The sequence below is a fragment of the Aulostomus chinensis genome, chromosome 9, assembly GCF_037954235.1.
Source record: "Aulostomus chinensis isolate RoL2024-O1b breed Wild chromosome 9, RoL_Achi_v1.0, whole genome shotgun sequence".
NCBI lineage: Eukaryota > Metazoa > Chordata > Actinopteri > Syngnathiformes > Aulostomidae > Aulostomus > Aulostomus chinensis.
This window is the reverse complement of record NC_141328.1, coordinates 5,386,130-5,413,540: the sequence shown is the minus strand read 5'-3', so window position 1 is coordinate 5,413,540 and position 27,411 is coordinate 5,386,130. Positions and strand designations below refer to the sequence as shown.

Sequence of the window (27,411 nt, the reverse complement as noted above, 5' to 3'; positions counted from 1 at the left end):
TCTGTTCAAGAACTACCTCCCAAAAAATTGGCAAACTTTCATGCACATTTATTTTTATCCTGGCCCTAAATATGTGAAAACAAGATAAACTCTCACAGATACTTTGTCACGAATAGCCAGGACACGTTATGTAAAAAAAACAACAACAACAAAAAACTCGCTGTTTACCGCCATACTTATCAAAATGATAATTTACGGGTATATTCATATCTCCTTCACCAATTTAAGGAGTCAGTAACACTTAAAGAATATGCTGTTATTTCCCTGCGTGTGCTCTTAAAAAAGAACTTGCAATTGGGATGTTATCAGCGTTTTTGTGTACACGCATATCTGAATTGATTTGAAGTCATAACACGTGCAACACATTTTTTTTGTCCTCTAGTGCAGGTTGGACAAGTCTTGTTTTATTCAGTATAAACTCTGCTCAATGATCAAGTTCAAATCTATGTACTTGAAGCTTTTTCCTGCAGTTACCTTGAAAAAAAAAAGATCTATTTAACAGATATAAGTTGGGTTTTTTTTGTAACTCAGATAGGGAAAGTTTTGTTTTTGCATTTACTTTTTCCCTGTGTTTACACACATTTACGATTGAAAATTAAACTAAATAAAATTATGGTCAGATTCAATCAAAAATAAAATGGGTGTGAACCAGCACATTGGTGTGAGTGATGTGAGAATGTATTTTGTGGCGACGTGGGATCGAAAATAGGCTAATATTTCTGATATTCCTTGGCTGCTTATCATTCGTGGTCAATATCAATCACACAATTAATCTTAGTATTGTTTTTATTTACAGTTTTGTTTTGTTTTTTTGTTGTCATTGACTTTGTTGTATCAGTTTATGACTTTCAATGCAGCAATTCCATACAGTTCTACTAGATCTAAAGTGTTATCAATGACCATGATCAAATTATTGGTTCAAAGGACAGTAAACACGAATGTTTAGCTATCAATTTACTCTAGGTCTTCTTTCTTCAAAGTTGCAGTTAAAAAGCATCTACCAGAAAAATACAAAATGTAAAAATGTGGCAACAAAATCATTGGGGGAAATGATAATGGAGACAAAGTAACTTACAGCCTTAGATCCTAATCTTGCAAAATGTTATGTCTGTCATTTAACTATCATGGGATGCATATGAATACTACTCGGTACGAGATCGTATATGGGCATATTGCTGACATTCACTTTTAATATACTGAAGACAAAATCAGTCCATAATAGGAGACGTAAAGTGCTATCAATGGCTCCCCTGCAGATAAACTTTCCACAAAATAATATTACAATTCCTGATGATTGAAGACATTTAGAGAAAGTTATTTTATTTGCTGTGAATAGTACTGGTGTACTTTCCAAAGTGTGACCACATGATACTTTCATTTATCCCTTGCGGTGGTTTTAGTTAGTATACAGACATTGTGATTAATGTCGCTAAAAGAATCCCGTAAACATTTTTGCGGAAAGATGAGAGGTTCAATCTTTATTGTGAAGAATTATTGGGAAAAAATGAGTATGTGCTGTTCAGAATCAAAGGCATTTGTTTCAAGCATGCAGTTCCTCATGGTTGATGGTTAGCCCACAATATTCATAGACTGTCAATGGCTCAGTAGTTGAATTCTGAAGAAACTTTGTCATCTTACAATAAATAGTAGAAGAGATGATTAAAAATGTATCAAAACAGGAGTATAATGTATTTCCATAGAGATTAGACAGACCTATATACATAAGACTAAAATGTATGTTTCCTTGCTGTCCATCTTGAATCAGATCTTGCATTCTCATAAGTTATCACATTAATCCAAGTAATGCAAATAAAACCAGTGGGTAAAGTCCACCAAATGTATTTGGCACATGATCCATATGCTTCTTTATGTAAAGTGGGAACACACTGTACAAAAAAACCTATTATATAACTCTACAGTGACATCTTGTAGATTGTGGAGAGTATGTGCTGGCCTGTTGTCAACAGGGTTAATGGATAGTTTGCACTTAATCTTAAAGGTTTTGGATTCAAATCTCTCATATCACAGTTGGCACCATTGTTAGCTTTTTGTAACTTTAATCGACACAATTCTGAACTTGATCTGGTACGAAAACCTGTATAACCTCAGTCATTTCATGCGGCCATTATGCTGATGCTCCTCTCATAGCATCAATCATGCTATTGAAGTCTTAAATTGGGGTCCAGACCTGGTAGACTTTAGTTGAGATTTCAACCTGCAAAATGCGTAATGCGAAAAAAAAGCCTCCTATTCCACATCATGCAGCAGTCACAACATGTATACTTTTAAAATTGTAAACTTTTTTTGGCGGAATCTGCAGATAACGCGACACATCATCTCATGTGAATCTTGTAAACAAACCCGCCCTCAAGCATCCAGTAAACAGCAGAATTAATAGTGTGCAATGATGTATACAGTACATCAGATTTTTCCAGACGTTGTAGATGATTTGATGTGTTTGGTCCCTCTCCTGTGCTCTTGTGCCTGGTAGTCCGACCCAAGGTAATGCATAAGATGGTTTACAGTCATTAGAGTTCTTCCAGAGGACGCAGAACTCTGAGCTCAGTCATCTTCCTCCTCTTCATCCTCGACAGGATCGAAGGAGATACTGTGCTTCAAACAGGTTTGGAGGTAGTTCACCACAGTCCGCTGGAAGTGCTGGATGCTGCGTGGCTCCCGCAGGATGTGGCCTTCATCTGGATATAGCTGCAGGGAGTAGTTGGCCTCCACTTTTACAAGGCGGCTCAGAAGCTCAGCGCTATGCTGAAAGTGTACCCTCGCTTCGGCCAAACACACATACACAGATAAGAATTAGAGCAGGAAAATGACACTCTAAAACTTTGCATAAAACTGAAGTACACTGTACCATCTGCAGTTCCATGAAGAATAAGAAAGTTCTCATCTTTCAGTTTGCCCACTTCCTCCAGCAAAGAGGCTGTCTGAAAAGAAAAAGCATCGCAATAAGTGTTTGTTTTTTTGTTGTTGGATACACTTACCTGGTTGAATTAACTTTATGGTCATTGTGGAGGCTATAGTTTGTGATTCAGTGAAACAGAGTTGTGCTCTAATGAGAGGTGTTATAATTGCAGCTACCTTTATTAATATAAATGAGGTGTAAAAAGTATTGGACAACACAATGGAACATTATTTGGGATGGACTGCATTGCTGCTGCTGCAGCTGCTTCAGTTTTATGTAATTGACTTGCAATTTAATGTGCATCCACGAACATAATCACTGTTAACAAGTACAGTGAAATCTGAATAGCTGAGTTTGGACACTCACTGAATAAATGTGCTCGTCCTTTGCTGGAAGGCCAAGATACCTCTCTGAGAATGCAGCACCTGAAAACATTGCAATAACCTGTAACAACTGAGCTGTGTTTCATCATGATGCCTGCAACCTTAATTCATGAATAAGTAATAACTTCATCTCAACTTACTATAAAGCCTGAAGTCAGTTATGGGCGCCACAGCAGCTGTGCACTGAAAGAGTTTATCTGTTGCAGCTAACATCTTGAGAGTTAAGTATCCACCAAATGCCTGTAGGGTGAAACAAAAAAGGTTTTAAAACAAATGAACAAACCATGCAGCGTTGCAGAAGGTTTCATGGGAAAGTTGAGTGGCAAAATTAAAAAAAAAAAAAAGCTTTAACCTTCCCAAAGAGGGCCATGCGCCGATCGTCAATATAAGGTTGTTTCATCAACCACCTGTGGAGACATCATTAAATAAATATATTCACGAGGATTATTCTCACATGTTGCCTGATATTGTTACATAACCATGCTCACTCCACAACTTCCAAATGATCTTTGACTCGAAGTAAGCCAAGCTTGCGTGGATCCACAGAGGCGGTCTTCTGTCCGCGACCAACCCCACTCCTACCGTCCACCCAGGCCAAGGCCACATTGTGCGCGCTGGACAGGACCTGAGGCCAGTCCAGGGCAAATTCCTCTGTCACAGACTGACTGCCAGGAAGGCCATCACTGAGGGCAAGACAGACAAGATCAGCAAGAATGGTAACAGGTGTTAGGAAGGCTACAGGGATCATAGGTTGCAAAACAGGTGACATCAGGTAGCCTGTAGATTGTAGTTGACATGTGGGGGCAGAGACACTTACACAATGATGAGCAGAGGGTGTAGGTTGGCCTCATAGCCTTGAGGTAAGGATAATTTCAGGTGCAGGTCTAAGGAAAGAAACAGGTTCAACAAAGTCCAGAGGCATGTAAAGCCCGATTTACGTTTGACACCTGAAAATGGGTAAGAGTTTATCTTGGCAAAACATGGACAAACATACAGGACTATATTCAGACAGGCACTTGTCCTTGAGGATGAGCATGACTCACATGAATCACCTAATCACCAAAGAAATTGCAGCTTTCACTGGTACTTAACTATAATTGTCCTATCCAGGTTGTGATGCTTGCGGCTAATGTTTCTTGAGAATATACATTAAAAAAAAAAATATATATATATATATATATATACACACACACACACACACACACACACACACACACATATATATATATATATATATATATATATATAACAAGAAGGTTGTTGTTGGATTATATATATATATATATATATATATATATATATATATATATATATATATATATATATAATCCAACAACAACCTTCTTGTTAGGAGGGGAGGCATAATAAAATGAGAGTTGTTTTACCGTGGTTATCTGCTGAAGGGGTCATGAACACAGTCTCAGGGAGCCTCTTGTCCTCTAGGGCTTTGGACAAAGGACTGTTATCCTCCAAGACAACGTATCCTACAGGAGATAAAACACCCGAAAATCATATTTGTCCACCCTGAACAATAAGATAGACAAGAATGACCATCAGGTTCCATTCCTAATCTTGTCTAAGGATCTAATCAAATGTTACCAGCAGAGGGCAGTGTTCACAAACATGGCATGAGTGACTCTTCATTCTTGTTGTTTGGAATATACCGCCCTCTGCAGGCTGTGGTATGTGTCTGGATGACATTAATAACCCAGCAGTTGAGACACTTTGAGGAGCACATACCATACTTAAGACAAGTAAACCGGGGATTAATGCAATTGGGACAAAAGCTCCAACAAATGAAATGATGATTCTGTGGTCTGTGCTTAAGGTCAGGATTAGCATGAGGGGGTAAAAAACAAAATAAAGTGATGATCCTCTTATAACTCCCACATGGTTAGTGGGAGGGGCACAAAAATGGGTGTGTATGACTTTCCTGACCTCCTGTTATGTGTCAGATTGCTTGTCTCTGTTAAATTTCTTTGTTTTAGCTGCACCAATTCAATGAAAAAAAGCAATGATCCTCTTAAAACTCCCCAAAGGTAAGTAGGAGGAGCACCAAATTTGGCATGCATGATGGCCTCCCTTTAGCCCTCATGTGTGCCAAGTTGGGTGCCTCCAGCAGCTTTTCTTGGATTAGCCGCTACAGACTTGGTTCCAAAGTGTTAAGGGGACACATTTAAGCTATTTGAGTTTATTTGGCAGGGGGGTGCGGGTGAGGTGGGGGGTGGGGGGCTCGTGGGGACCAAAGAGCTGTCCTTATGCAGCAAAAATGTAATTTTTGAGTTCCTGGTTGTGGTTAAGATTCGAGTTACAAATCAGTGGGTTAGGGTTAGGATTAGGGTCAGGGCTTTGGTTATGAATGGAAGTAAATCAAATCCCCCGACAAGAATAGCTGTGCGAACCCGCTGAGTGTGTGTGTGTGTGTGTGTGTGTGTGTGTGTGTGTGTGTGTGTGTGTGTGTGTGTGTGTGTGTGTGTGTGTGTGTGTGTGTGTGTGTGTGTGTGTGTGTTATAATATCATTCATCAAACCAGCAGATGTAAAACTCACTGGAGGGGTCCTTTGTACTGTGAACTGTCACTTTAGGGATTCCGGGGCCTGAGGAATTTTTCAGAAGATAACATTATACAACCAAATGCCTTAACATGAGGCTTTAACAGTTCTTGCAAGTAAATTTGTGCATGCATGTGTGTGTGAGTGTGTGTGTGTGTGTTTTACCTAGGCAGTAGAGAGTGAAGTGGGTTTGATTGGGGCTAAATTCCGCTTTAAAGAAATAACATCCATCTATGAGGTTACAGGAGATGCAGTGGCGCTCAAACACTCCATCCAAATCCACACTTGGAAATAAGAGAGAGGCGTTATTGACAAAACATAGGAAGAATAGGACTACAGTGGTTTGACTTGCTCCAGGAGAGGGTCAATTGATTGCAACGTTATTAAAGAAAAGTATCTGCGTCTAGAGACAAACTGCACAGGCAGTTGACTTTTCAGAAACAAATTGGGTTCAGTAATGTCAGACATAAATACTATTACACAGATTGCGCTGTTAGGCAGTGTTCGGTCTCTAAATGTCCTTCCACACACCACTGCCTACAAATGTCATACTGGATTAATGGCATAGCCAACTTAAACAAACCATTTTCACTCCTCCATAACACTGAGCTATCCCAAGAGCTATATAAGCCAATAAAAAGATATAAAACCTTGGAGGTTGATGAGGAAAGAGGTAAGTATGTTCGCCAGAAGTGGGGCCATAAGTCTCCAAGACTCAGGCTTCAGCAGCACTGAGTTTGACCTAAAAAATATGCCCTCTCAGCTGCTGGTCAGGAGCATCAAAAGCGTGCAAGTATTAAGACGTCACTTGCAAACAAATTAGTGTGCAGCCACATCTCTCAAGGGCAGTTTTATTGGCGTACCCTTAGAGTCTGTCAGCTGGTTCACAACACAATTTGCCGTGACATCTTGTACTCCTAGCTCTCAAGTTCCCCACAGGATCCACACTAATATCTTTTTTGTGACTTATACTACTCCACAAGACCAGTGTTGTTACTCATGCAGTAACAAAGCTCTACATGTACTTGATATATATAATATTATTACATAATCTATTATGCTCTACATGCTCTTTATGAAAGTGCTTCACACATACCACCAACGATGAATTAAAAACCACCATGAAACAAAGTGTAAAAACAGTTAATATTACAATACGATAATCAAAGACAATCGAGTGATAGCAATATGATTAAAAAATAGTTTTAAGGACATGATTTAAATGAATGTAGGAAATTCTCTCTCTTGTTATTTTGCTCTCAGACAGCAAAAGCCCTGCCATCCTTGGTCTTTATCCCTGACAGGAATAGCCATCAGGGTCTGATCGGAAGATCTAAACCTTTTGGACTGGTGAGTAATAATTTAAAAGCTCAGTCAGGTAGCTTGGACCGTGGAGGGCAGAAAATTCTAAATCAATTCTAAAACAGACAGGCAGCCTGAAATAGGTGTTATTAGATGGTTAATATTTTGGCAGCAGCATTTTGTAGCCCCTGAAGCCATGCAATTATGGTCTGGGCAAGGTGTGTGAGCTGTAGTCTAGAAAGCAAAGTATCAAAGGCATATGTTGGCACAATGTTTTGTTCAGACATTTCTGATTCATCAGTTGTGTACCTAAATGACCCCAGACATCCCCTGAATTTCCCATGAATGTCATTTAAGTTCACCTATGTTGATTTAAGTAACATGTGTTAGGGATAATATAAAAATCTGTTTGTAGTTTGTATGAAATCTGTTTTACCTGTAAAGTTGTCTGCTTTGTCTGGAAACTTCTGTACTCAGGAAATAGCTGACGATGAGAAAAAAAAAACCAATGCAGTTGATACTCAACACACGCAGATATCCATAGGTATTTTCATTATAATTACACAAGAAATGTATTATTCATTACATTAATCCTCACATATTTACATATTGCAGCATGTGAATAAAATCAACGTATCACGTCAATAGAGATGTTGGATTACATAATTTGAGGAGAGGACGTGGGTAAAATTGTGGTTTGCTGATGAGTCCATCAGACAAATGTAATTGTGGAGGATAATGACCAGTCTGGAGGCAAAGGGCAGTGTGGGACCGCAAACTGCAGGATCTGCAATTGACTCGATTCTCTGTGACTCTCACCTCAGTCAATCGATTCATCAGAGGTTTCTGCTCCCAGAAGGATAAAGACAGACTTAAGCAATAATCTGCACTCAACTGTGAGTAATCCTGGCTGCTACCATGAAAGACAGGCTCAAACACATTCTTTGGACTGCTCAAGTTAAAATGCCCTTTTTAAGTTTTTTTTTAAATAATGTGTGGCATTCACTTAGAGTCTGACCGAACGAAAGGATTTTGCTCTCTATTTTCCTCAAAGCCTGCAGAAAGAGATCATATTAATGGAAGCCACTAATCTGCTCTCCAGCAATGTCACACTACATTCCTATTAAGACTCTGTGAGCTGATAAAAATGCTGGAGGGGGTTTCACTACCACACAATGTGGTTCTCACTTACATCTTTCCTGCCTTCTCGTCTAGGGCGCAGAGCGAGGTGACGTCCCAGCTCCCTGATGTCAAGAAGCGAGGAGGGACGGAGGGGATGGCAGGCTGCAGAGAGGGAGAAAAATGAATGTATAAGCAGGCAGATATATCATGCAAAAATAGGTGCAGCAATACAGGAAGTGAAAGAATGAGAGGAAGATGAAGCTGGATGGACTAAATGAAGGCACTGCTTGGATACTGGGAATGAAGTCCTTGGTCAATGGTGGAGAAGTCCCTGGGTTTTATCTCAAGTCATAAGTGAGCCCATAGGAGCAGGAAATCACATTTTTAATGGCAAATCCACTGTATTCTTTAATAGCAAATAAAAGTAAAGAAACAGACTCCCTCCTGTATAGTTGAGGCTTTTGAAAGCATCATTAAGCTAGTTGTTAAATGAGAATTTACTGAATTCTTTAAAAAAAATTAAAAATATTACTTACCTCCTTCTGAATAAAATACAATTAATGCAAATAAATTGTCTCTGCAGAGAGGCAGAGTGGACTCTGTGCTGAAGATATCCAATCAAAGCTTGTTTTATGTAAACCCTCTTGAGGAGTTATTCGAGGATAACATGAGGAAGTAAAAGTTAATGACCCTCACAACCGACCTGGGCTGAAAGACTGGCGATGTGGTGAAACTCTCCACGAGCGCCCTGTTTTGCTGGCAGGACCGTATAAAACACAGAACCATCTGCTGAAAACAACGGCACGTCCTGCTACGGCAAAGATAAGAATCAAATCAAGAGAAATACAACAGAGGAAGCAATAAATAATGATAAATAGCAAACAATACATACCTGCCACTGGTTGTGCATTATATCCATGGTGAGTTTGAGTTTCTATAGAATAAAAACAAAGCGATATCGAGAATTATGTATTCGTCTTACCATTTAAAATCCACTCGTGATTTTTAACAGCATTGCAGTGAATCTTTTTATGTTTATTAATGGTAAAAAAAAATGAATGAATAATGCACCAAGTGATAAACCTGAAAACTGAATATGCCAAAGGAAACTTGCAATAAAATAATGCAGTTCCTCGCGGAAAATTCATCTTTTGCAGCAAATGACCTTTAATATTAATCCAGCCTGTAGAGATTTGAAAGCATAAAGACAGCAAGCATATTCTGTAACTTCTAACACAGAGTAGAGGGAGATAAATGCTATGAAAGATGTATTTCCCAGACGCCCTGGGATTACTTATGTGCAGCAACTGATGACCGCTCACCTCTGAACATGCCCCCGTGGTGGCCTCGCACACACACAACACTGATTGGTTCTGGGCACGATTCAACCAACGAACTGCGAGACGAGTGTTGCTAATCCAAGTCACCATGGAGATGTAGCTGTCTCTGTCGAGGGGGGTGCGGAAAAGGATACAGTGGGATTTAAGGTGGTGTAAAGGAATGAAAAAGAAGCAGGGGAGAGGAGAGGCACCTGGACCCATAATCATAGCTTATGGGTATTTTCAGGATGCAATATTCTACATTCAAATGATGTAGGGCATCTACCTGGCTCTGAGAGAGTCAGGAGGCGTCATCTCCAGAGTGTGGGCTGGACCGTACAAATTCACCACAAACAGACTGACTGACGGGATACTCGAACCAGCCTGAGAGCACAGGCAAACCAAAGGAAAGGGGAAAGAAACTCATAAATAATGTCACATATTTGTCTTTAAGGACAGGAGTATGGAGGCAGGGGAGGTAATGTGAGTCCGCACTAAAAAATCTCAGCAGTTATTGAGCAGACTGGGAGCAGATTGATCCCTTGACCTTTCAACTCTTGGATGGTTACATCAAATATTGTATAAAAAGGAGGCTGCTTTTTGTAATAATGAGTAAGCCTATCTGTATGAGGTGGAGCTGGGGTGAAGCACCTCTCTTGCTTTATTGCCAATTTAACACCATACTGTATTGAAGAAGACTTGAAACTAGCAATTAAGATCATAAACTCATTACGAAAACGTCTGCTGCAGTAATCGATGGAGTGAGAATCCGGGTCATTTTCTTGGACACTGATTCACCCATTATTTTAATCAGTTTGGTTTATCATCAATAGCATCAAAATTAACATTCCATCAGTCTCAGCTGTGCTTTGTGCTATTAATCAAATGCTAACATGCTAAACTAAGATGGTGAACCTGTTAAACATGGATTTAATCATTGTTATATTAATCGGCTAACATCAGCATTCGCTAGAACCTCGCAGACCCCAAATTTTGCTGTCAATCTAGGCTACAACGAAAAATCCTCGATACATGTTTATTCTTTACATTATATACTTAATCATAATAGTAGCATATTGTGGTTGGGGTTAATGTTAGATAACATTACAATGCTTTCTTTTTACCAATTAACATTGTGACTTTGGTTGTCAGTTGAAAGGTGAATATCACCTCCAGTTATTCTGCACAAATCATCAAAAAGGTTTTTCTAATTTTCAGCTTTCCAGCCAAGTATGGGTAGCGCCTCAAATTCTTTTTTGCGTTATGTGAGAAAAATTTGCATCAGCCACACACAAATTAGATGTAGCTCATATCCATTACATAATATAGCCATTTTCATGATTGAACATTCCACTTCACATGCCACAAACAAGGTCAAAATCAGTATGTAGAATCTGTTGGGACACAGGGTTATTACTTTTTTGTTTTACCTTGGGGTAGGGGAAGATCACATTTGAAGGGTAGAGACCGCCTAAGAATTGAGGTATTTCCATCACAGGTGTGGCAGAGTTGTTGATGGAGAGGTACGCCAGCCGAGCCCCGTCCATTGACCACCAGTGGGCAGCATATTTCAAGAGCACCTCCTCTGTTTTGAAATACAGTAAAAGCGTTTTAATGCCATGCTCCAAAGCTTTCGCCTATTTTTCTTGATTATTTTCAATTATATTGTTTTCTTTACGTAAGACCCCACCCTCATAAGTCCAGTCAGAGAGTCCGTTCACCACAGTCTGCTCTTGGTCCATTGCCGTGAGACGCAGGGGCTTGCTGGTCACACTTGGCTTGTAGTAGATATCTCCGTCAAACACATAGGCCTGGCATGAACCGCACAGTTAGACAGCACAAATCCATTATCAAAGAGAGCGCAGTTGCAGGCTTCAACACTGGCTGCATGAATCGAGTGTGGGACACCATCCAAGAGTGAATTAATCATTGGCCAGCACACAGTAGCTGGAGCTAATACATCTTTGCTTGCCAGTTATTGTAGATGCAGATGAGCACGGAGCTCACAGCAAAAGCCAATTACAGTACACGGACAGCGGCTGAATAATATTATCAGTGTAAAACAACCCCTTCATAGCGAAGCAGTCTGTAATAACCCCCCGGCTCATCTCATGATGACAAAGACATGGTATCATTATAAAAATGATGCCAAATAGAAGCTGTGTTCAAAGATAAACTACACTATGGCTTGAGAAATCTACAGATCGCATTTGTTGTAGACGACAACACATTGACCAGCTAAATGACAGAGTGCTTGGCTCACCAGCTGGTTCCCCTGGGACCCCCATGATGCATATTGTAGCACAGCCTTCTCCCTCTGTGGTGGGTTAAGCTCCTCCAGATCCCTGGAACACACACACAGCTCTGACATAAGCTTTCAGTTACGGACAACTGTCCTGCTTAAAGCCCTCTGAAGTCCATCCATGCCCTGGCCTTGAGAAAGATGCTACAATGTCAGTACAACAGAGCAAGATGCAGAGAAGGAGAACAAAACACAAAACGGGCTTGGTTCATGCAGTAGTGCAACATTTTGCTCCATATTTATAGTTGTTTCTTCCCTGAGACAGGCAAACATTTTCCTCCAAGGCACGACCAGGCAATGATCAGTTTCGCAGGTCCTCCTGAAATCCTCTTCTCAGACGCTCCAGGGATCAGCTACCACAGAGTTTTATCACTGATATAATGCTGAATATGAGTCTCAGGCAGTGAAATCTGAGGTGCAGTGCAAACCTTATGTTGGAAAATGGAACCTGAAAAGAAACACTGATGAACGAATGCATGTCTGACAGGAACACTGATTGGATGAGGTAAACTCGAGAGAAGTTTTTCGATCCACAGGTTTGCTTGCATTGGTAACGCTCATGCCCAGTGCAGTCCATGCATTAGCATTCATGATTCCACCTACCCATTAGCCACACTGTAGATAGCATAGGAGGCTGTGAAGGACTGAGAGAACACCTGAAAGAGGTAGAGGATATCATGCATACAGATGTGCTGCACTTTGATGACTACACACACATTTGTTGTGCTCACACATGGTCATATACATGTATAAGCAAAGTTAAATGTGAATAAAGTATAGTGCTGCAGGGATGACGTAGAGGCCAACCAGGAAGTGAGCATCCCAGGGGGTTCCCTTGGCCAAAAGCCAATGGGATTTTTACTTTGGATTTTAAATTATTGCAGAAAAGAAACTACACCCCAGATGCATGACTTCAACTTTTGATGTCCACATAAGCCTTTACAGTCTTGTTTAGCCACTTGTGAACAACCTCCTTTTTATGCATCGAACAATATGTTAAAATATCTATCATTTAGTCAAAAACGCATCGACACTGAGACGAGGGAACCAGACATACATCAACTAACTTATTTTGGGATTCCTGCACCACTCTACAAAGGTTAAGAAGGACAAAGCAGCAGTGAGTCTTGAAAGGTGACAGGAAGCTGTTTGCAAGATCTATTACAGCGCGGCATCGGGTGGCTTATTGCCTTTTATAAAACAGCAGTAACATATGATACTGCCACAAATTAGGAGGGAAAATCCTACATAGTCATAATAACTAGCTATTAAAGCCATATCAGCAAAGAATCTGTGTGTGTGGTCATTTTCAGTACATCAGATGCTTCAATATTGCTTGAATTGTTGCTGAGCCACTTAAAAGTCACTTTAAGTTAATTTAGTCGTTAAACCAGTGACAGCAATTTCATCTGTATTGCATCATGTAGAGAGCACATCTGAATAATAGAAAATTGGATCCCAGGAAGCCTTAAAATGGAGAAAGAATCAACATTAAAAGCATGAAAGGAAAAGACAACAACAAAAGGATTTTTATTAAATAGCGTCATTGCAGCTAATATCCTTCCCGCTGAGCTCTGTTGTGGCTGGCAACCCCGACACAAGCATCAGCAGCTCGAAGAATAATTAAATTAACATGCTGAAGAAGACTAAAGACCGGAATCAATGAATGCATGCATGCATGTGTGCGTGTGTGACTACACAATTACCTGATGAATTCTAGGTGATCTATTGATTTCAACCATTTTTTTCTTCTTTAAGAAAGGGACCGTGAACAGGCTATTTGCCCACTGGCCTCTGAAAGCCTGAGCCTCCTGGAAAACTAGTCCCTAAAGAAATTAAATGTCACATCCTCTCTGGAGCACACTTAGAAGTGAAATTGGATTTTTCCCTGTGTTGTTTGTTGGTTGTTCTAAAATGCACATGGAGTGAAGCTGGGTTAAAGCTGCAAGGATGATGGAGGGTAAATAAATTCTGAGGCTATTGAAATGGAATTGAAAACTGGTTGCTGTGATGTAAAGTCTGAGCACTAGGGCAATGTGATGTACAGAAAACAGCCATGTGCAGGAGGACGGAGGAGTGAATTTACCAGGAAGACACAATGAAAGCATGCAGAGGGGGCAACAGAAAAGATGGAACAATCTTCTCAGGACCAACGGGGACAGCGTTGCCTGAGCCCCATCAATCAGCTGTTTATGATTTCTTAAGGAATGAAGTGATTCTTGCTGGTGATCTAACATGATGAAGCCGGTAGCTGAGCTGTACGTTACTATGTGTTTGGGTGATAAACAGTCAGAGAGAGTGAGAGCATCTGTCTTGAAGAGGCAGAATGAATTTTAATGTGGCTGCCAGTAGTGCATCATAAATCCTCCACATCGCACAGCATGTCACTCCCCTTTACTACCCACCCCCTACCCGGTCGGTGCTGCCAAAAGGGGGGTGGGTGAAGGCTCACCAGATAAAAACACTGAGAAGATAGCGTGGGATAATGTGACACAGGAAACATAAAGTGATTACAACACCCTTTGCATGAGCACAGATATTGGGATCCTTTTTGCAGCGGAGTGGAGGACACACAATACAGAGATAATAGCATCCTGCCTCTTCGACTCGGCTCCTGCCTCACGAACCCCCATCAGCATTTGCTGCAGAGTGCAGACAGGACTCGCTTGGTATGTTATTTGTCCCCAAACTGCAATGACTTGGCAGGCAACAATGCTCATCAATCCACGAAACCTTCATCTCCTCTTAACTATTGGGCCATTTCTCTTTTAAAAATATGTAGCCCCTCCCCCCCGAAAAACACACACACACACACACACACACACACACACACACACACACACACACACACACACACACACACACACACACACACACAAGCTTAATATAAACTGGCTTTGAGGAAATGTGTTTTCCTGTAGGAAATCTGCTTTCACGTGTTCCTGTGTGGCTAAATCCCCAACCCGTGTCTACGCTCTTATCAAAATCTATTTATTCTCACCCACCAGACACAAAACTCTCACTAAAGCCTACAGAGTTAATGGAAAATCTGGGGAAGCATTTTAACTTTACTCACTGAACATCTATTCTTTAAGCACCTTTGTCATTATTCGATAATGATTCTGACTGATTTTCACTGGCCAATGAGTTTAAGGGCGAATATCCCATTTTTCTCCTCCTCTGTCGGCAGTGGCTTTCCCTGTTTTTCTCTCTGGCGCTCCGCCACTCCGAGCAGCATGCTGCTCTTCTTGCGAACAGCGAAGATGGTGCAAACTGCATCAGTCAGCACAAATCCCCCCAGAGATAGAGAGAAAAGTGAGTGAGCGAGAGAAAGATGAAGTGGGAGAGAGAAGGATGGCGCTAGAAAAATGGGGAGGATAAAGGAATAGAACCCACACAGGAAATACCAACAGTCCTCACACATATCTGTAAATGTTCACATGGCTCGAGGTGGAAAGCCTCTGATTGTGCTGTGCATACAAATGAGAACCGACATGATACCAATATGCTAATTAGATGACACAAATCTACCAGAACAACTCATAAATTTGGCAACGCTCTCAACCTACTTGTCTACTGAGATTTCTGAAAACTGATACTGAGGTATGATAAACACTCAATAATTCAGTTACGATGGTTGCGCTGAGTTTGAATGCTGGAACACAGCAACAGGCTCATTACATCCCCCACACACAGAAAATATGATACACAGTGATTAGAGCCAAATCAAAGGAAACCCACAGAGAAACAAAAGACTGAGTGACTGAAGGAATGAAGGTGTGAGAGAACCCAGGAAATTTGTTTACAGCTTTTTAATAAAAATGTGAGGGAAATGTGCTGAGGGCTTTCAGTTGCCCCTAATTCGTTTTACTTGCACATTACACAACTTGTCTGCCCTTTGAGGAAAGAGTCAACTATTTATTAATGGTGTGGGTATTTACAGAGAGACACTGCCATGGGGGTGGAGGAACACAGCTATACGATGCGTATAAGTAAAGAAAAAGATCAGTGCTTTGTGTCTGCCCAGACACTTATCTGAAACCACCTGCCGTTGCGATTCTTCTCATTAAAATTCCCCAACCGAAATAGCTGGGCGATTTCATTACTGCGGCTCTAACTTTACCTCCTCATCTCCTTGATCTCCCCTTCCCCCTCTTTCCACTATCCTCTTCATACTGATCACTCACTCTGAGCCTTTCTCGCCAACCCCCCCCCCCCCCCCCCCGCACCTTCCACCATCAGCCAGTTAAAATATTCACCTCCCCATATGTTATCCCAGTCATTTGGCGGGCAGCATTAGAAAGAGTGCTGCAGTAGCAGAATCCCTACACAGCTCCTCCGCTCCTCCTTCCACAGATTTTTTTCTTCTGGGCTTTGATTAGAATGCATGTCACCATTGTTTCTTAGCCACTAGTGGCCTGCCAGACATGCAGCGGTAACAGCTTGGCTTTGATATTAGTGGATAATTTATGGCCCTGGATGTTTCCTGAGGGTGCAAATCTTGATTGTGGTTTCTGGAGTAAATCTTAGTCAATTTGGGATTTAAAGAAAACTTACCGGTCTGATGTTGTACGCCAAGAGGACAAATTTCTTATCTGCAGACACTTGGAACTTAGTTGTGGCCAGGTCCTGGAGAAAAAGAATAAAAGAACACATTCTCTCACGTAGCACTCAATTATTTCTCCCCATTTATCTCAACTGACCTGGGAAGTTCCTCAGGTGTCAATCTTGGGACCTGTCACATTTTTCCTGTACACGCTAAGACACATAATCTATCAGTTCAGCACTGCTATCTAATTATGTCTAGATTCACATAGCTGTAAAACTGTTGAAACTTTTAAATCAGGTCATTTACACAATTGTCTTAAGGAGATGCTTTGATGTCTCATAGTTTCCTGCAGGGAAGTCACCACAAAACTGAAGTTTCTGTCGATGCCTAAAATAAAACCTTTGAAATTTAACAAAGCACATAGGTACTTTGGTTACTAACTCAAAGTTGGTTTCTGGAAAACTAACGGTCCCAGTTGTTCTCACAAACAACTGAAGTCAGTTATTCGGTCCAGTTATTTTTAATGAAGAAACAAACTAAGCTACTTCTTGTCTTTCCTGTGTCTGTGAACAGATCAGCCATTGTTTTGTCTCCTCATGACTTGAATACTGCATTCTTTTTAAGCTATGGAACTGTTTGCATTTCTGCAGCAAAATAACAAACTAAAACTCCCCAATGTTCCCACATTACCTCTGTGCTGCATCACTACACTGCACCACTTCACTTCCCTTGCGGAAAAGAAATTAACTTGCCTCCAACAGTGCATGTTTATGTTTCTTGTGTACTATACGTCTCATGAGACTTATATATTTTCTAATATGATTTACTCATTAGTGTTGAATCAAGTGAACATATATTTTGTTTATAAGTAGAATAAATGCATGGCAAATTATGTTTCCACTAAATGTTCCATATAATAATATCAAATGTCTTAGCTGTTAAGATACATGCTTTTAAGCGCAAATATAAACTAGTTTAAAACCGCAATTTATTCAGGGAAGTCTCGCTGCAAGCTTGCTCTCTTTTTCAGAGGCGCCCTGATCAGCAGCAGTAATGAGGGAGGCAAAGTGCAGCCTTTTCACTTTCCCCGAGGAGTTTGATCCTGCTGGACCAGGGATTGAACTGACGTTCACAAGCTAGCTCCTCTAAGTCTAGTGTAAAATGGAATGGCCAGGGAGTGGAGGGGGACCAACCAGGGTGCTTCCTGACCCTGATTTGTTTAACTTCATAAAGAAGTTTTTCCTCATCTTTAATTTGAAAATGTATTGAGCTGCTTTAGCATCTTTTTTTTTCTTACACCAGCAAAGCACTCCGGTTTTAAAACTGCAGCATCGATAAAGTTTTATTTATGAACTGTGACTCTTCATCTCACAGTGTGACAATATAAAACAACAATGTAGTTATTTAGGGAAACCCAGTGTGCTTCTTGTTGCCTTTTTCTGGAATTAACAAAAGCAACAGAGATGACACACAAAATCATAACACAGCCAAGAGACTTCATCTCAACTTGACAACACAACCTTTCTTTACGCTCCTCAGCAATGACCCATATAAGTCTGTCAGTGTCATGCAGCGGCAGTGTTCAAAATGATGCCCTTGCATGGAAAATTCTCTTTGAAGGCACATGTCGAGGGCTCACAGAGCAGCAAGACTGGGGAAGATGAGCTGATATTGTCACTCTGCCATAACTATTTTTGTCTCAACAGTGGGATGTGGACCAGTGGAACTCTCTCTCTCTCTCCCTTGGACTGCAAGTCAAGTTCACTGTCCTCATTATATTTGTGGTTGTAACTCACCAGCGAGCTGTTGTCCAGCAGGGTAGTGGTGAGGTTGCTGCTGAGGCTGAAGGAAAGGACGTGCCCCTCTCGGGTGTGGAGAGCAACTTCATTTTCTGAAACAGTTAACAAGTGAGAAGGTTACGGAGGAATTATTAGAGCAAAAGGTCTGAGTACACATTCACACATCTTTGGATGGACATTTTGAAATATTGCATTAAAAAAGGTGGATGGAAACAGCAAATAAAAGAAATGTTTTCACATTTACTTGAGTAGTTTTTACCTTTATTTATTTTTTGGGAAAAAAAGTCAAGGGAGCCAGAACACCCTTTTTCAAATAAGATTTGATGTTGCCAATTTTCACATCTGATGTCTTCCCACTCCGGGAACATGGCCAATACTAGCTGGCATGGAAGACCGATTATTACAATCTTAAATTAACTCTAAATTAATTCCTCAAGATTTGTTGCTGGTAAATGGTCAGTACCACTCTTCTACAATGAATCTCCTACTCTGTGTGTTGCAGCCATGTATGGCATTGCTTGTATGCTGCTATCATCTGAAGAAACTGCAGATTATCTGCTCCAAACCAGTTCAACATCCCAAAGTTCAATTAAATGTCAGCACGACTACTGAGTAAAATTCCTTAAGGTTTGCAGACTACAATTTGTCTTTACCGCAAGCACAACAGTTGCACTAACTCGCATTCTAGATAAGAAAGTCTTTACTTCCATAGATCGTGACAAAATCCATCCTCTGCACTTAACTCATGTACTGAGCAGCCACGCGTAGCACCCAGGGATCAAACTCAGTTGGTCTGGAGCACCGTCATACATGTCTTTGATGCAGATTCACAAATGCTTTTCTATGTACAATAAATGAACTCCTATGGTCGCATTCTTTTGCGACAGTTGCTGCAGTGTGCAAAACCCATTCGCGCACCTGTATTGCATAATGTGTTGAAAAAAAATGCACGGGTGGCACACCTGTAGAATATGTCCTCTCATATACCATAGCTTTTGTTTTCTTTGATATTTTTCCAACACAAACACAAGTCATTAACTTCAACAGCTTGAATCTGCTGCTGCTGCTACTGCTGCTGTCAGGTCTGTTTTGTTGCAAAAAAAATACCTCCATAAAGGGTCTTGTGTTACCAGTGTACATCCATAAAGACAGATGCTTTGTCTGCAGAATCCCAGCTCATGTTCAGCTGAGATTAATGATGTGGTTTAAACCTTCAGTCAGCATGAATTCATGAGTCCACAAAAGGATGCTCACCATTCAGCCAGGCAACACAAGGGTCATGAACCTTGAATTCTTCCCTCTCCAGGTCCTCCATGATGAGATGGGAACGGAGTAACAAGTGAGATTCATCTGGAACAGGAAGAAATTGCTTAATCCAAAAGTTTCTCTGTTCACACGAATCTGAGCATGTTTGCAAAGCTTGAATTTTTCTTTCTCTCTGTTTGTTTTTTAACATCACTGTTGTTTGTACAATTTCTCCCTGTGTGATACTCTCGTCGGAACTCCTTATTAAAATTTAACTATCTTGCTTTTGCTCTGTCCCTCAACTCTTTATTAGGTCTGTCTGATTTTCAGCATTCTTACCAGGTGTGAGGAGGATGACTGACAGAATGACCAAGGACATAACAGCCAGGATTACCACCATGGCAATCCCTATGCCCTTCCAGTTCCGCGGGGGACCGTCTGTACTCCCCAGGTCCTGACAAGAAAAGGACACACAAACACGGTGATGAATACCAGCACAGCTGACAAGAGGGACATTAGTGCCGCTTCATTTTCACAGAAATTTCTCAGAGGCAGACATGAGCCTCGGGGGAATGAGAGCGGTCTTCAGCATTGCAGATCTCGCTGAATTATTCTAATTGTCCATGTGTGCACTGAATTGCTTTATATGAGAGATGAGCCTATAATTGAGGCAGTATTTTTCTTCACCATTGCCTCATTGCAGTTACTTGACTGATGGGCCATGTGGTACCAGTAAAACATGGAGTGACGCCTGACATATTTTAGGAAAATCCTTTGCCCATCAGCAAGGATATACTCTGACAGGATTTATTCAGCAGTTTTGGATGAAGCTATTAATGGGGCAATAAAGATAAAATGGGACTGTACGGTAAAAGCAATGAATTTAAGACAAAGCTACATGCTAACAAGAGAGCAAATGCTCAAGGTGAGGCTCGCGTCCTTGCATATTCTGTGTATGAAATCAGGGGGAAATGATGGAATGAACTGGCATCAGTATCAGTCACAGTTACATTGTGTGCAGTTCACAGGCTGCACTCCACTCTGTCATAATAATGAGTGACAGCCACTGCTAAAGCCACATGCCCACTGAAGTGTGAGAGTTCAATAAACGCAGCAGCCATAAAATTCAGCCCTAACCCAAACCCTGATATCAAGAGAAGACCCAGACCCAGCCCTCTAGGTTTAACCCTCTCAGTCCACATCAGCTTCAACAAGCTGCATGCAGACGAGAAGTGGGAGGTGGGAATTTGTGCGGCTCAGTGGTCAACAGATTGCTTCCGTTCCCACTAGCTGTTCCTGAGTCTGTAATGTTGGCCACATAAGCCGAAAAACTCCCACTGACACTTCTCCACTGCCCACACACATACACACACACTCACACATACACACACTTAGCCATTCAAGGCGTGCATTTGGTGTATTATATTGAAAGCATATGCACTTTAGCAAAACTTAAGACATTGTAGCATCTGCAAGAACTACGGATTCAGGCTGGTATGAGGTAATGTTTTTATTATTTGCCCAAAAGATATTAAATTTGGGGGGGCGGCACAGTGGTGCAGTGATTAGCATTGTCGCCTCACAGCAAGAAGGTTCCGGGTTCGAGGCACAGGATCTTTCTGTGTGGAGTCTGCATGTTCTCCCTGTGCCTGTGTGGGTTCTCTCTGGTACTCCAGCTTCCTCTCACAGTTCAAAGACATCAAGAGGGGACGAGGCTGATTGATACTCTAAATTGACCGTAGGTGTGACTGTGAGAGTGAATGGTTGTCTGTCTCTATGTGTCGGCCCTGTGATGGACTGGTGACCTGCCCAGGGTGAACCCTGCCTCCTGCCCAAAGGCTGCTGGGATAGGCTCCACCCCCCTGCGACCCATAACAGGATAATAGAAAATGGATGGATGGATGGATATTACATTTGGCTCTAAATAAGTCTTAAACACCTATTTGAGGAGATTCTGCTCTAAACTGACTTAAATATCTAGAGATATTTTAGCTTACACATACTTTTAGCATTTAGCTTATCTGCATATCACCTTTTGCCCTCGCAGAATCAATTGTTTCTTGAAAAGCATTGGAAAAGTAGTCAAAAAAGAACGTAAGAATTGAGAAATAACATGAAATTATAAATCAATTATTACACTTTGGAATAAAATACATGAAATATGCAAACAATGTAGAACAATATATCTATTTAATTGAACTTCAATAATTAAGGATCAGATCAGGCAAGACCTGTAATGTTTAAATGCTTGATTTCAGATCGCAACTGAACATCACATGCAATACAAATGAAATTTTCTGCACAGTGTCGCCCTCCAACCCCTGAGATCCCTATGTATGCTCTCAGATGAAAGAATTACTTGCTGAGAGTATATCAAAAGCTTAAAGGTCATTTCAGTTGAACCAGAAACACCGTAATTTCTCTTCCTTCTTTATTGCTCCACATGACACATTTTTAATCAGTTAAAAAAAAAAACTTTGATTTGTATTTTTTTGATCAGTTCATTTCGGTAAGTTTCACCTGATTTAAGGAAGAGGGTTTACTTTAGTCTCACATGAATGGAAGAAATATGAGTTCTGCCTGATTTTAACCATTTGCCAGCAGAGGACCCCTGCCAGAGTCTCATCTTTCATAGATCTCCTTGCTGCAGTACCTCAGCATGTTCAAATTAAAACCACCACCAGTTGCAACTGCAGTGACACCTTCAAATGATGTTTGAACTTTCACACAGGACAGAGCTGGCTGATTGATGCCCAAGGCACAGTCCGTAGCTACTGTTTTATTCAACTGCCCTCACACACACACACACACACACACACACACACACACACACACACACACACACACACACACACACACACATACACACACACACACACAAACAAACACACACACACACACACTCACAATCTCTGGAAAAACCATCATTATCCTTCCATCAGACAAACAGTGTATGGGGGTATGCAGTCAATGGTTAATCATACTGCATCTCCAGCTCTCTGATTGAATTTTGAATTGGACATCTGTAACATAGAAAGCTGAGAATACACTGTAGAAGACTGCAAGCATCATGTTTAAAAATAATGAAATTCTGGATCCAGGATCTGATAGTAGAAAGAGACTCCGTAAATGAAATTCCTCCACTTGAGCGATTCAGGCACGCTGCACCTTCAATTTCAAGTCCTCTCTCTAATTGCTGCGTGCAACATGAGTGAAAAAACAAGCTCCTAATGGGATTCACCCATCACCTTTCATACCCTGGAGACCCTGCTTCCAATTAAGGTTGCATCATTATTAAGACAGAACGGGGAAACACTACATTTAGGTGAGTGAGGACTTTTGTCACACTTGCAAATGAATTACAGATGCACTCATCAGGATCCCCAGAGAGCTCGCTGGCGAAGCCGCCACCTGGCTGCTAGTGCATGAGGGATAAATGCAGCACAAACTGCTGGCACAGGTGAACAAATGAGGAACTGGACTGTGTAACCGCTTCAATCAAAACACTGACAGACAAGCAAATATACGTTGGAGTGTGGTTTCTGCTGAGCCAGATTAAAAATGAATCCAACCTTCCTAAGAGAGGCATCTATTTTATTCAGCCTGCGTGGTCCCATAGGAGCTGGAATGAAAGCTAGCTGAGGTGCCAGTCAAACACCACAGGGTGCAAGAATGCAAATCAAAGGTCTTTATGTTTATGGATAACTCTCTGGATGGAACACTCTTGGGAGTTTTTTGGCAAACCTCGCAGAACTGCATTAGGGAAGAGAAAGCTTTTACTTCTGCCAGCAGAGCTCAAAGATTTTCACTCACCAAAGTCGAGGATCGATAAGCTGTACAGTTGAACAAGGTCTAAGGGGAAATAATTAATTGCAGGAATACAGCTGTAATGGAGGGTTTCAGATAGGCATCTGCTGTTGAGCTCTATTTTAGCAAAGCATGACATGTCCATGTGAAAGACCGAATCCTTTTATGTCATTTTACCTTAAAAATCAGCCTGAAACATCTGATTAAACGGCACACAAACAGATTCCAGTTAAGTGGCTCCTTTCGTCTGAGAACTGCAAACAGAAACCAACCAGTTGTATTGATTTAGTTTGCACACTAAAAAAGCAAGCCACATCAAAATGCATTTACTCAATCTGCAAAGCACGCGCCCCAACTAGGTTGTGCTAAGATTTCATAAATTAGGCTCAGGAGACCTCCTTAACTCCATCCTCTGTGTCTTCAAGGCGTGGCGAATTCAACAATAAATCACATGCACAGGAATGAGGGAACCAGTGCAGGCTGTTCGGGGATACTGGTTCAGGATTTGCATACCTCTAAACCCCCTTTTAACATCAGGCACTGATGATTAGTAAACACAAGACATTGGCAGAGGCATCAAAGATATAAACACCACCATAACAAAAAAAGAGATCTACTGGCAGGGACATGCAGCCCTCAATATAGCCCATATGCCCCTGACTTTAATGATTCACTGTAATTGCTCACATGGGAAAGCTGTAGATTAGCAAGTAACCCACGTATGTATTACCTTGTCAATATTTTCCTCTGCCTTTTTAGACTTACGGCCATCATTAGCTGTAACTTTGGTTTGGAGTAAATGGGGACCAACCAGCTGCATTCATGAAAAACTACAGCTTGATATTGATTCATATCCATACGCTGTCTTTACTCACATCCAGAGGAACGTCTGCACTTACTACACCATCATTTCTCCCTCTCCAGCTTTTCTTATCTTAAATAAAGTACAGACAACATATGAGAATAGCTGGGCAAATTCTTTGCCCTCAAGGCTATCACCAGACAATGCAGCACAAGCTTTAGTTAAATAAAAGACCTGCTGCTTTAGCCTCTGCAGCTGCAAGGCTGCCCCACTGTCTTATTCTTTTCATGCTCCCCATCACGCTTAATAAAATTACAGCACAAAAGGGTGGTTTATAGAGAGTTTTTCCTCTACTGACTATAGGAGCTGAGGTCCTGCTTTAGAAAACCAGCAGTGACAGTTCATGTGGACAGCTATGGCTATGAAGTAGCTGACATAGTTACAGTAGAATATGAGAGACAATATAGATTATCTGGAATATTCTATAGAATTACTCAAGATGTGTGTGTGTGTGTATACATATATGTGAGGGATATTGTCACATTACCTCACAATATTGTTTTCTTTGTCAAAGACATCATTACAGTTCTGTTATTTTCCTTCTTGACACTACCAATTACAAAAAGCAGAAAGGAAAATATGTTTAGCTGATAACTGGTACTAAGATAATAAGAAACTGTGTCAGCATGTTTTATTTCTATACATCACAAATCTGAAAAAAAAATGTTCAGGGTCATTAGAACTGGATTATTGATGATATGTTGATTTAAGATGATTTGTTTTAACCTCTGTAATTACCAGTATCAGCCCCAAAGATCCAGTATTGATGAAGCTTATTACAAAATATGAGTGGCATTCCTGCTCTGTGCAGATGTCCTTCATTTTAGATGATGAACATTTGCTATTATCTTGCCTCCTTTATATTGTCTGTATTACAGTCGTTTGGTTTAACACATTTGAGGGGTCGTAATGAAAAAAATGAAACAAAAGCAAATCAGTATTTTGGCTGATATGTCAATATAAGAATCTTCAGACTGGTATCTGCATCAGCCTCAAAAATCCTCCATCAGTCAGGCTCATGTATCATAAAATTGTGGTTTACTTCCTGATATGGCAATTTGTATTGCCACAAGACTGCATCACATTCATTATCAGATATTATGACTCACAAACATAAAAACACAAGAAGCAGCCTGCCATGACAATCTGGATGTAACAATGAATCACTTATTGAAAATCATCAGATGTGTTTTGTCTCATCAAGTCCAGAGCCTATTAATCACAGAGTGGACGATGACACGTCGCAGCACAAGCAGGTCATGTTTTATATCAACGATCCTTCCAGCCTTGTGTGGTCCTCTCAGGGAGACAGTAATGTTGCAGGATTATCAAATAAGCTCTTGTTTAAGTTTCACCGAGACGGCGCATCAGTAAAGACCTGAAGGTTACATCATTTGTGCTCAAAAACAATTAGACATACTTGATCAGTTTTAACAACCTCTCCACCAGGGTGGCTAAAGTGTTCCCTCTTTCCCAAGACTGGTGACACTGTGATGAGATGTGTTAATTAGTCGATGTGGTGAGGTTTTAAACTGTTGCACTGCCGTGGAAGAAACAGAGGCACCATCTGAGGACAATTACTGATCCCGCATTCAAAGTTTTATTCAAAGATTTTTTTTAAAAATGCATGACTAATTTTGCCATTAGTCATACAGATCCTACGGAAATGTGTTGATTCATTACTCCCAGACACCTATCCAATACAACAGCTCTGCCATGACTTCTTATACGAAAGTTTCCAGTATTCATTGAGACAGTCTTAAAGGATATAATTCCCCTTTGCTTACTAAAATAGGTGGTGGTGATGATATAGAAAGTAATTTCTAGCATTCTGATCCTCACATGCATGTAAATGGAGTGGTCAAAATATTAGAAACCCCTCTCAATAAAATGCAGTCCAGTTCAGCAGCACTGCAAACTCCAATTTCAAAACAGAACATCTTTGTAAAAGCAGGATTGATGGCAGAGTTGTTGAACTGGATCATAAAGAAGCGGCTGGTGGCTATTAAAAGCACTACTGATTAGTTGGTAATAGTGTAACAATCATGTGGAATTAACTCTGTGCTCACAAGTTGGATCTGACGTTTAAATAGACGCCAGAAAGAGTCACAGTGCAGCTGACATGTAGGTCAACCAATGTATGTTTCGGCTGAATACACTGGAAGAGCAGGATAATCATCCACAGATATCTGACTTCGTGACCGTATGCGGAGAAGAAATTGGGGATGGGGTTTATTGTCTATGTGCCTGACACCAATAAACCTACCAGCCAAAGGCATAATCAATCATAGCTGGATGTAGTTTGGAGCCCCTTTGTTAGTGTGCAGGTCCATGCAGTAGCAGAGACTGCTGGGGCGAATTCTGACATCTGACCAACTGATAAAATGTTATTAATGCAGAAATTGAAAGTCTGCATGGGACAGAAGGACAATGTGAGGAGGAATGAACGTACTACACCAGCCTGGACCGCACTGCACTGAGTCAAGCATGCACGAGATGGATATTGACAGAGAAAAGTGTGAATGGGGGACATGCGAAACAGTGGTCCTCGAGCCTGACAGGATGAGGGATACCTTTCACAAACATACGCGCGCACTCTCAGTCTGAAAAAAAAAACCCAAACTATGCATATAAAAAAAATAATTGATTAAAAAAAATACACACATACCAGCTCCGTGGTCATGTTTTGTTGAGTTGTGGCAATCATTGTTACCCGCAAAACCTCTGCTGCCTCTCTAGCCTCAAACCCCGGCGAGCGTCTGCACGGTTGTGTTGCGGAGCTGCTCCTGCATGCTCTGCTTCTTGCAAGTTTGTCCTCGGTGGTTGGGGGTCTCTCTCTCTCTCTCTCTCTCTCTCTTTCTCTCTCTCTCTCTCTCTCTCTCTTTCTCTCTCTCTCTCTCTCTCTCTCTCGCCCCCCCTCCTCTCTCTCTCTCAGCGGGCGACTCTCCTACATTAATTTGCGTAGACCTATTTACCAGTCTGCTTATTGGTTGGCACAGAAACAAATCCTTACAGGAACTATACAAAGCTTGAGGTTTACCAAACGGCCAACAGAGAGTGGGTTTATGAGATGACAAACGGACAACAGTGGGCTTAGTGAGATGACAAACATACATGTAAGGAAATGTAATACGGTGATATCATATATATATATGTGTGTGTGTGTGTGTGTGTGTGTGTGTGTGTATGTATATACATATACATATATATGTATATATATACATACATATATATACATATACATATATATCAA

At 41.0% G+C, this 27,411-nt stretch overlaps 1 protein-coding gene across 2 annotated transcripts; it reads right to left on the bottom strand.

Annotated features, from left to right (window-relative positions):
- Positions 1 to 727: 727 nt before the first annotated feature.
- On the bottom strand, positions 728 to 26,991 carry LOC147255514 (inactive dipeptidyl peptidase 10). 2 transcript variants are annotated; one of them, XM_086213300.1, is made up of 25 exons: positions 26,827 to 26,991; positions 19,829 to 19,943; positions 19,499 to 19,594; positions 18,242 to 18,336; positions 16,454 to 16,525; positions 12,500 to 12,552; positions 11,858 to 11,939; positions 11,285 to 11,405; positions 11,025 to 11,179; positions 9,881 to 9,978; positions 9,598 to 9,721; positions 9,168 to 9,209; positions 8,979 to 9,086; positions 8,346 to 8,437; positions 7,590 to 7,637; positions 6,017 to 6,135; positions 5,849 to 5,896; positions 4,686 to 4,784; positions 4,118 to 4,184; positions 3,789 to 3,983; positions 3,653 to 3,707; positions 3,441 to 3,540; positions 3,284 to 3,342; positions 2,867 to 2,939; positions 728 to 2,780 (listed from the first exon to the last, which is right to left on the bottom strand). In XM_086213300.1, exons 1-25 carry the CDS (start codon positions 26,863 to 26,865, stop codon positions 2,563 to 2,565), a joined length of 2,373 nt encoding a protein of 790 aa, XP_086069426.1. In that variant the 5' UTR covers positions 26,866 to 26,991; the 3' UTR covers positions 728 to 2,562. The 2 variants fall into 2 exon arrangements, with proteins under 2 accessions (XP_086069426.1, XP_086069427.1); XM_086213301.1 differs by having other exon boundaries at positions 8,979 to 9,083.
- Between the last annotated feature and the right edge of the window lie 420 nt (positions 26,992 to 27,411).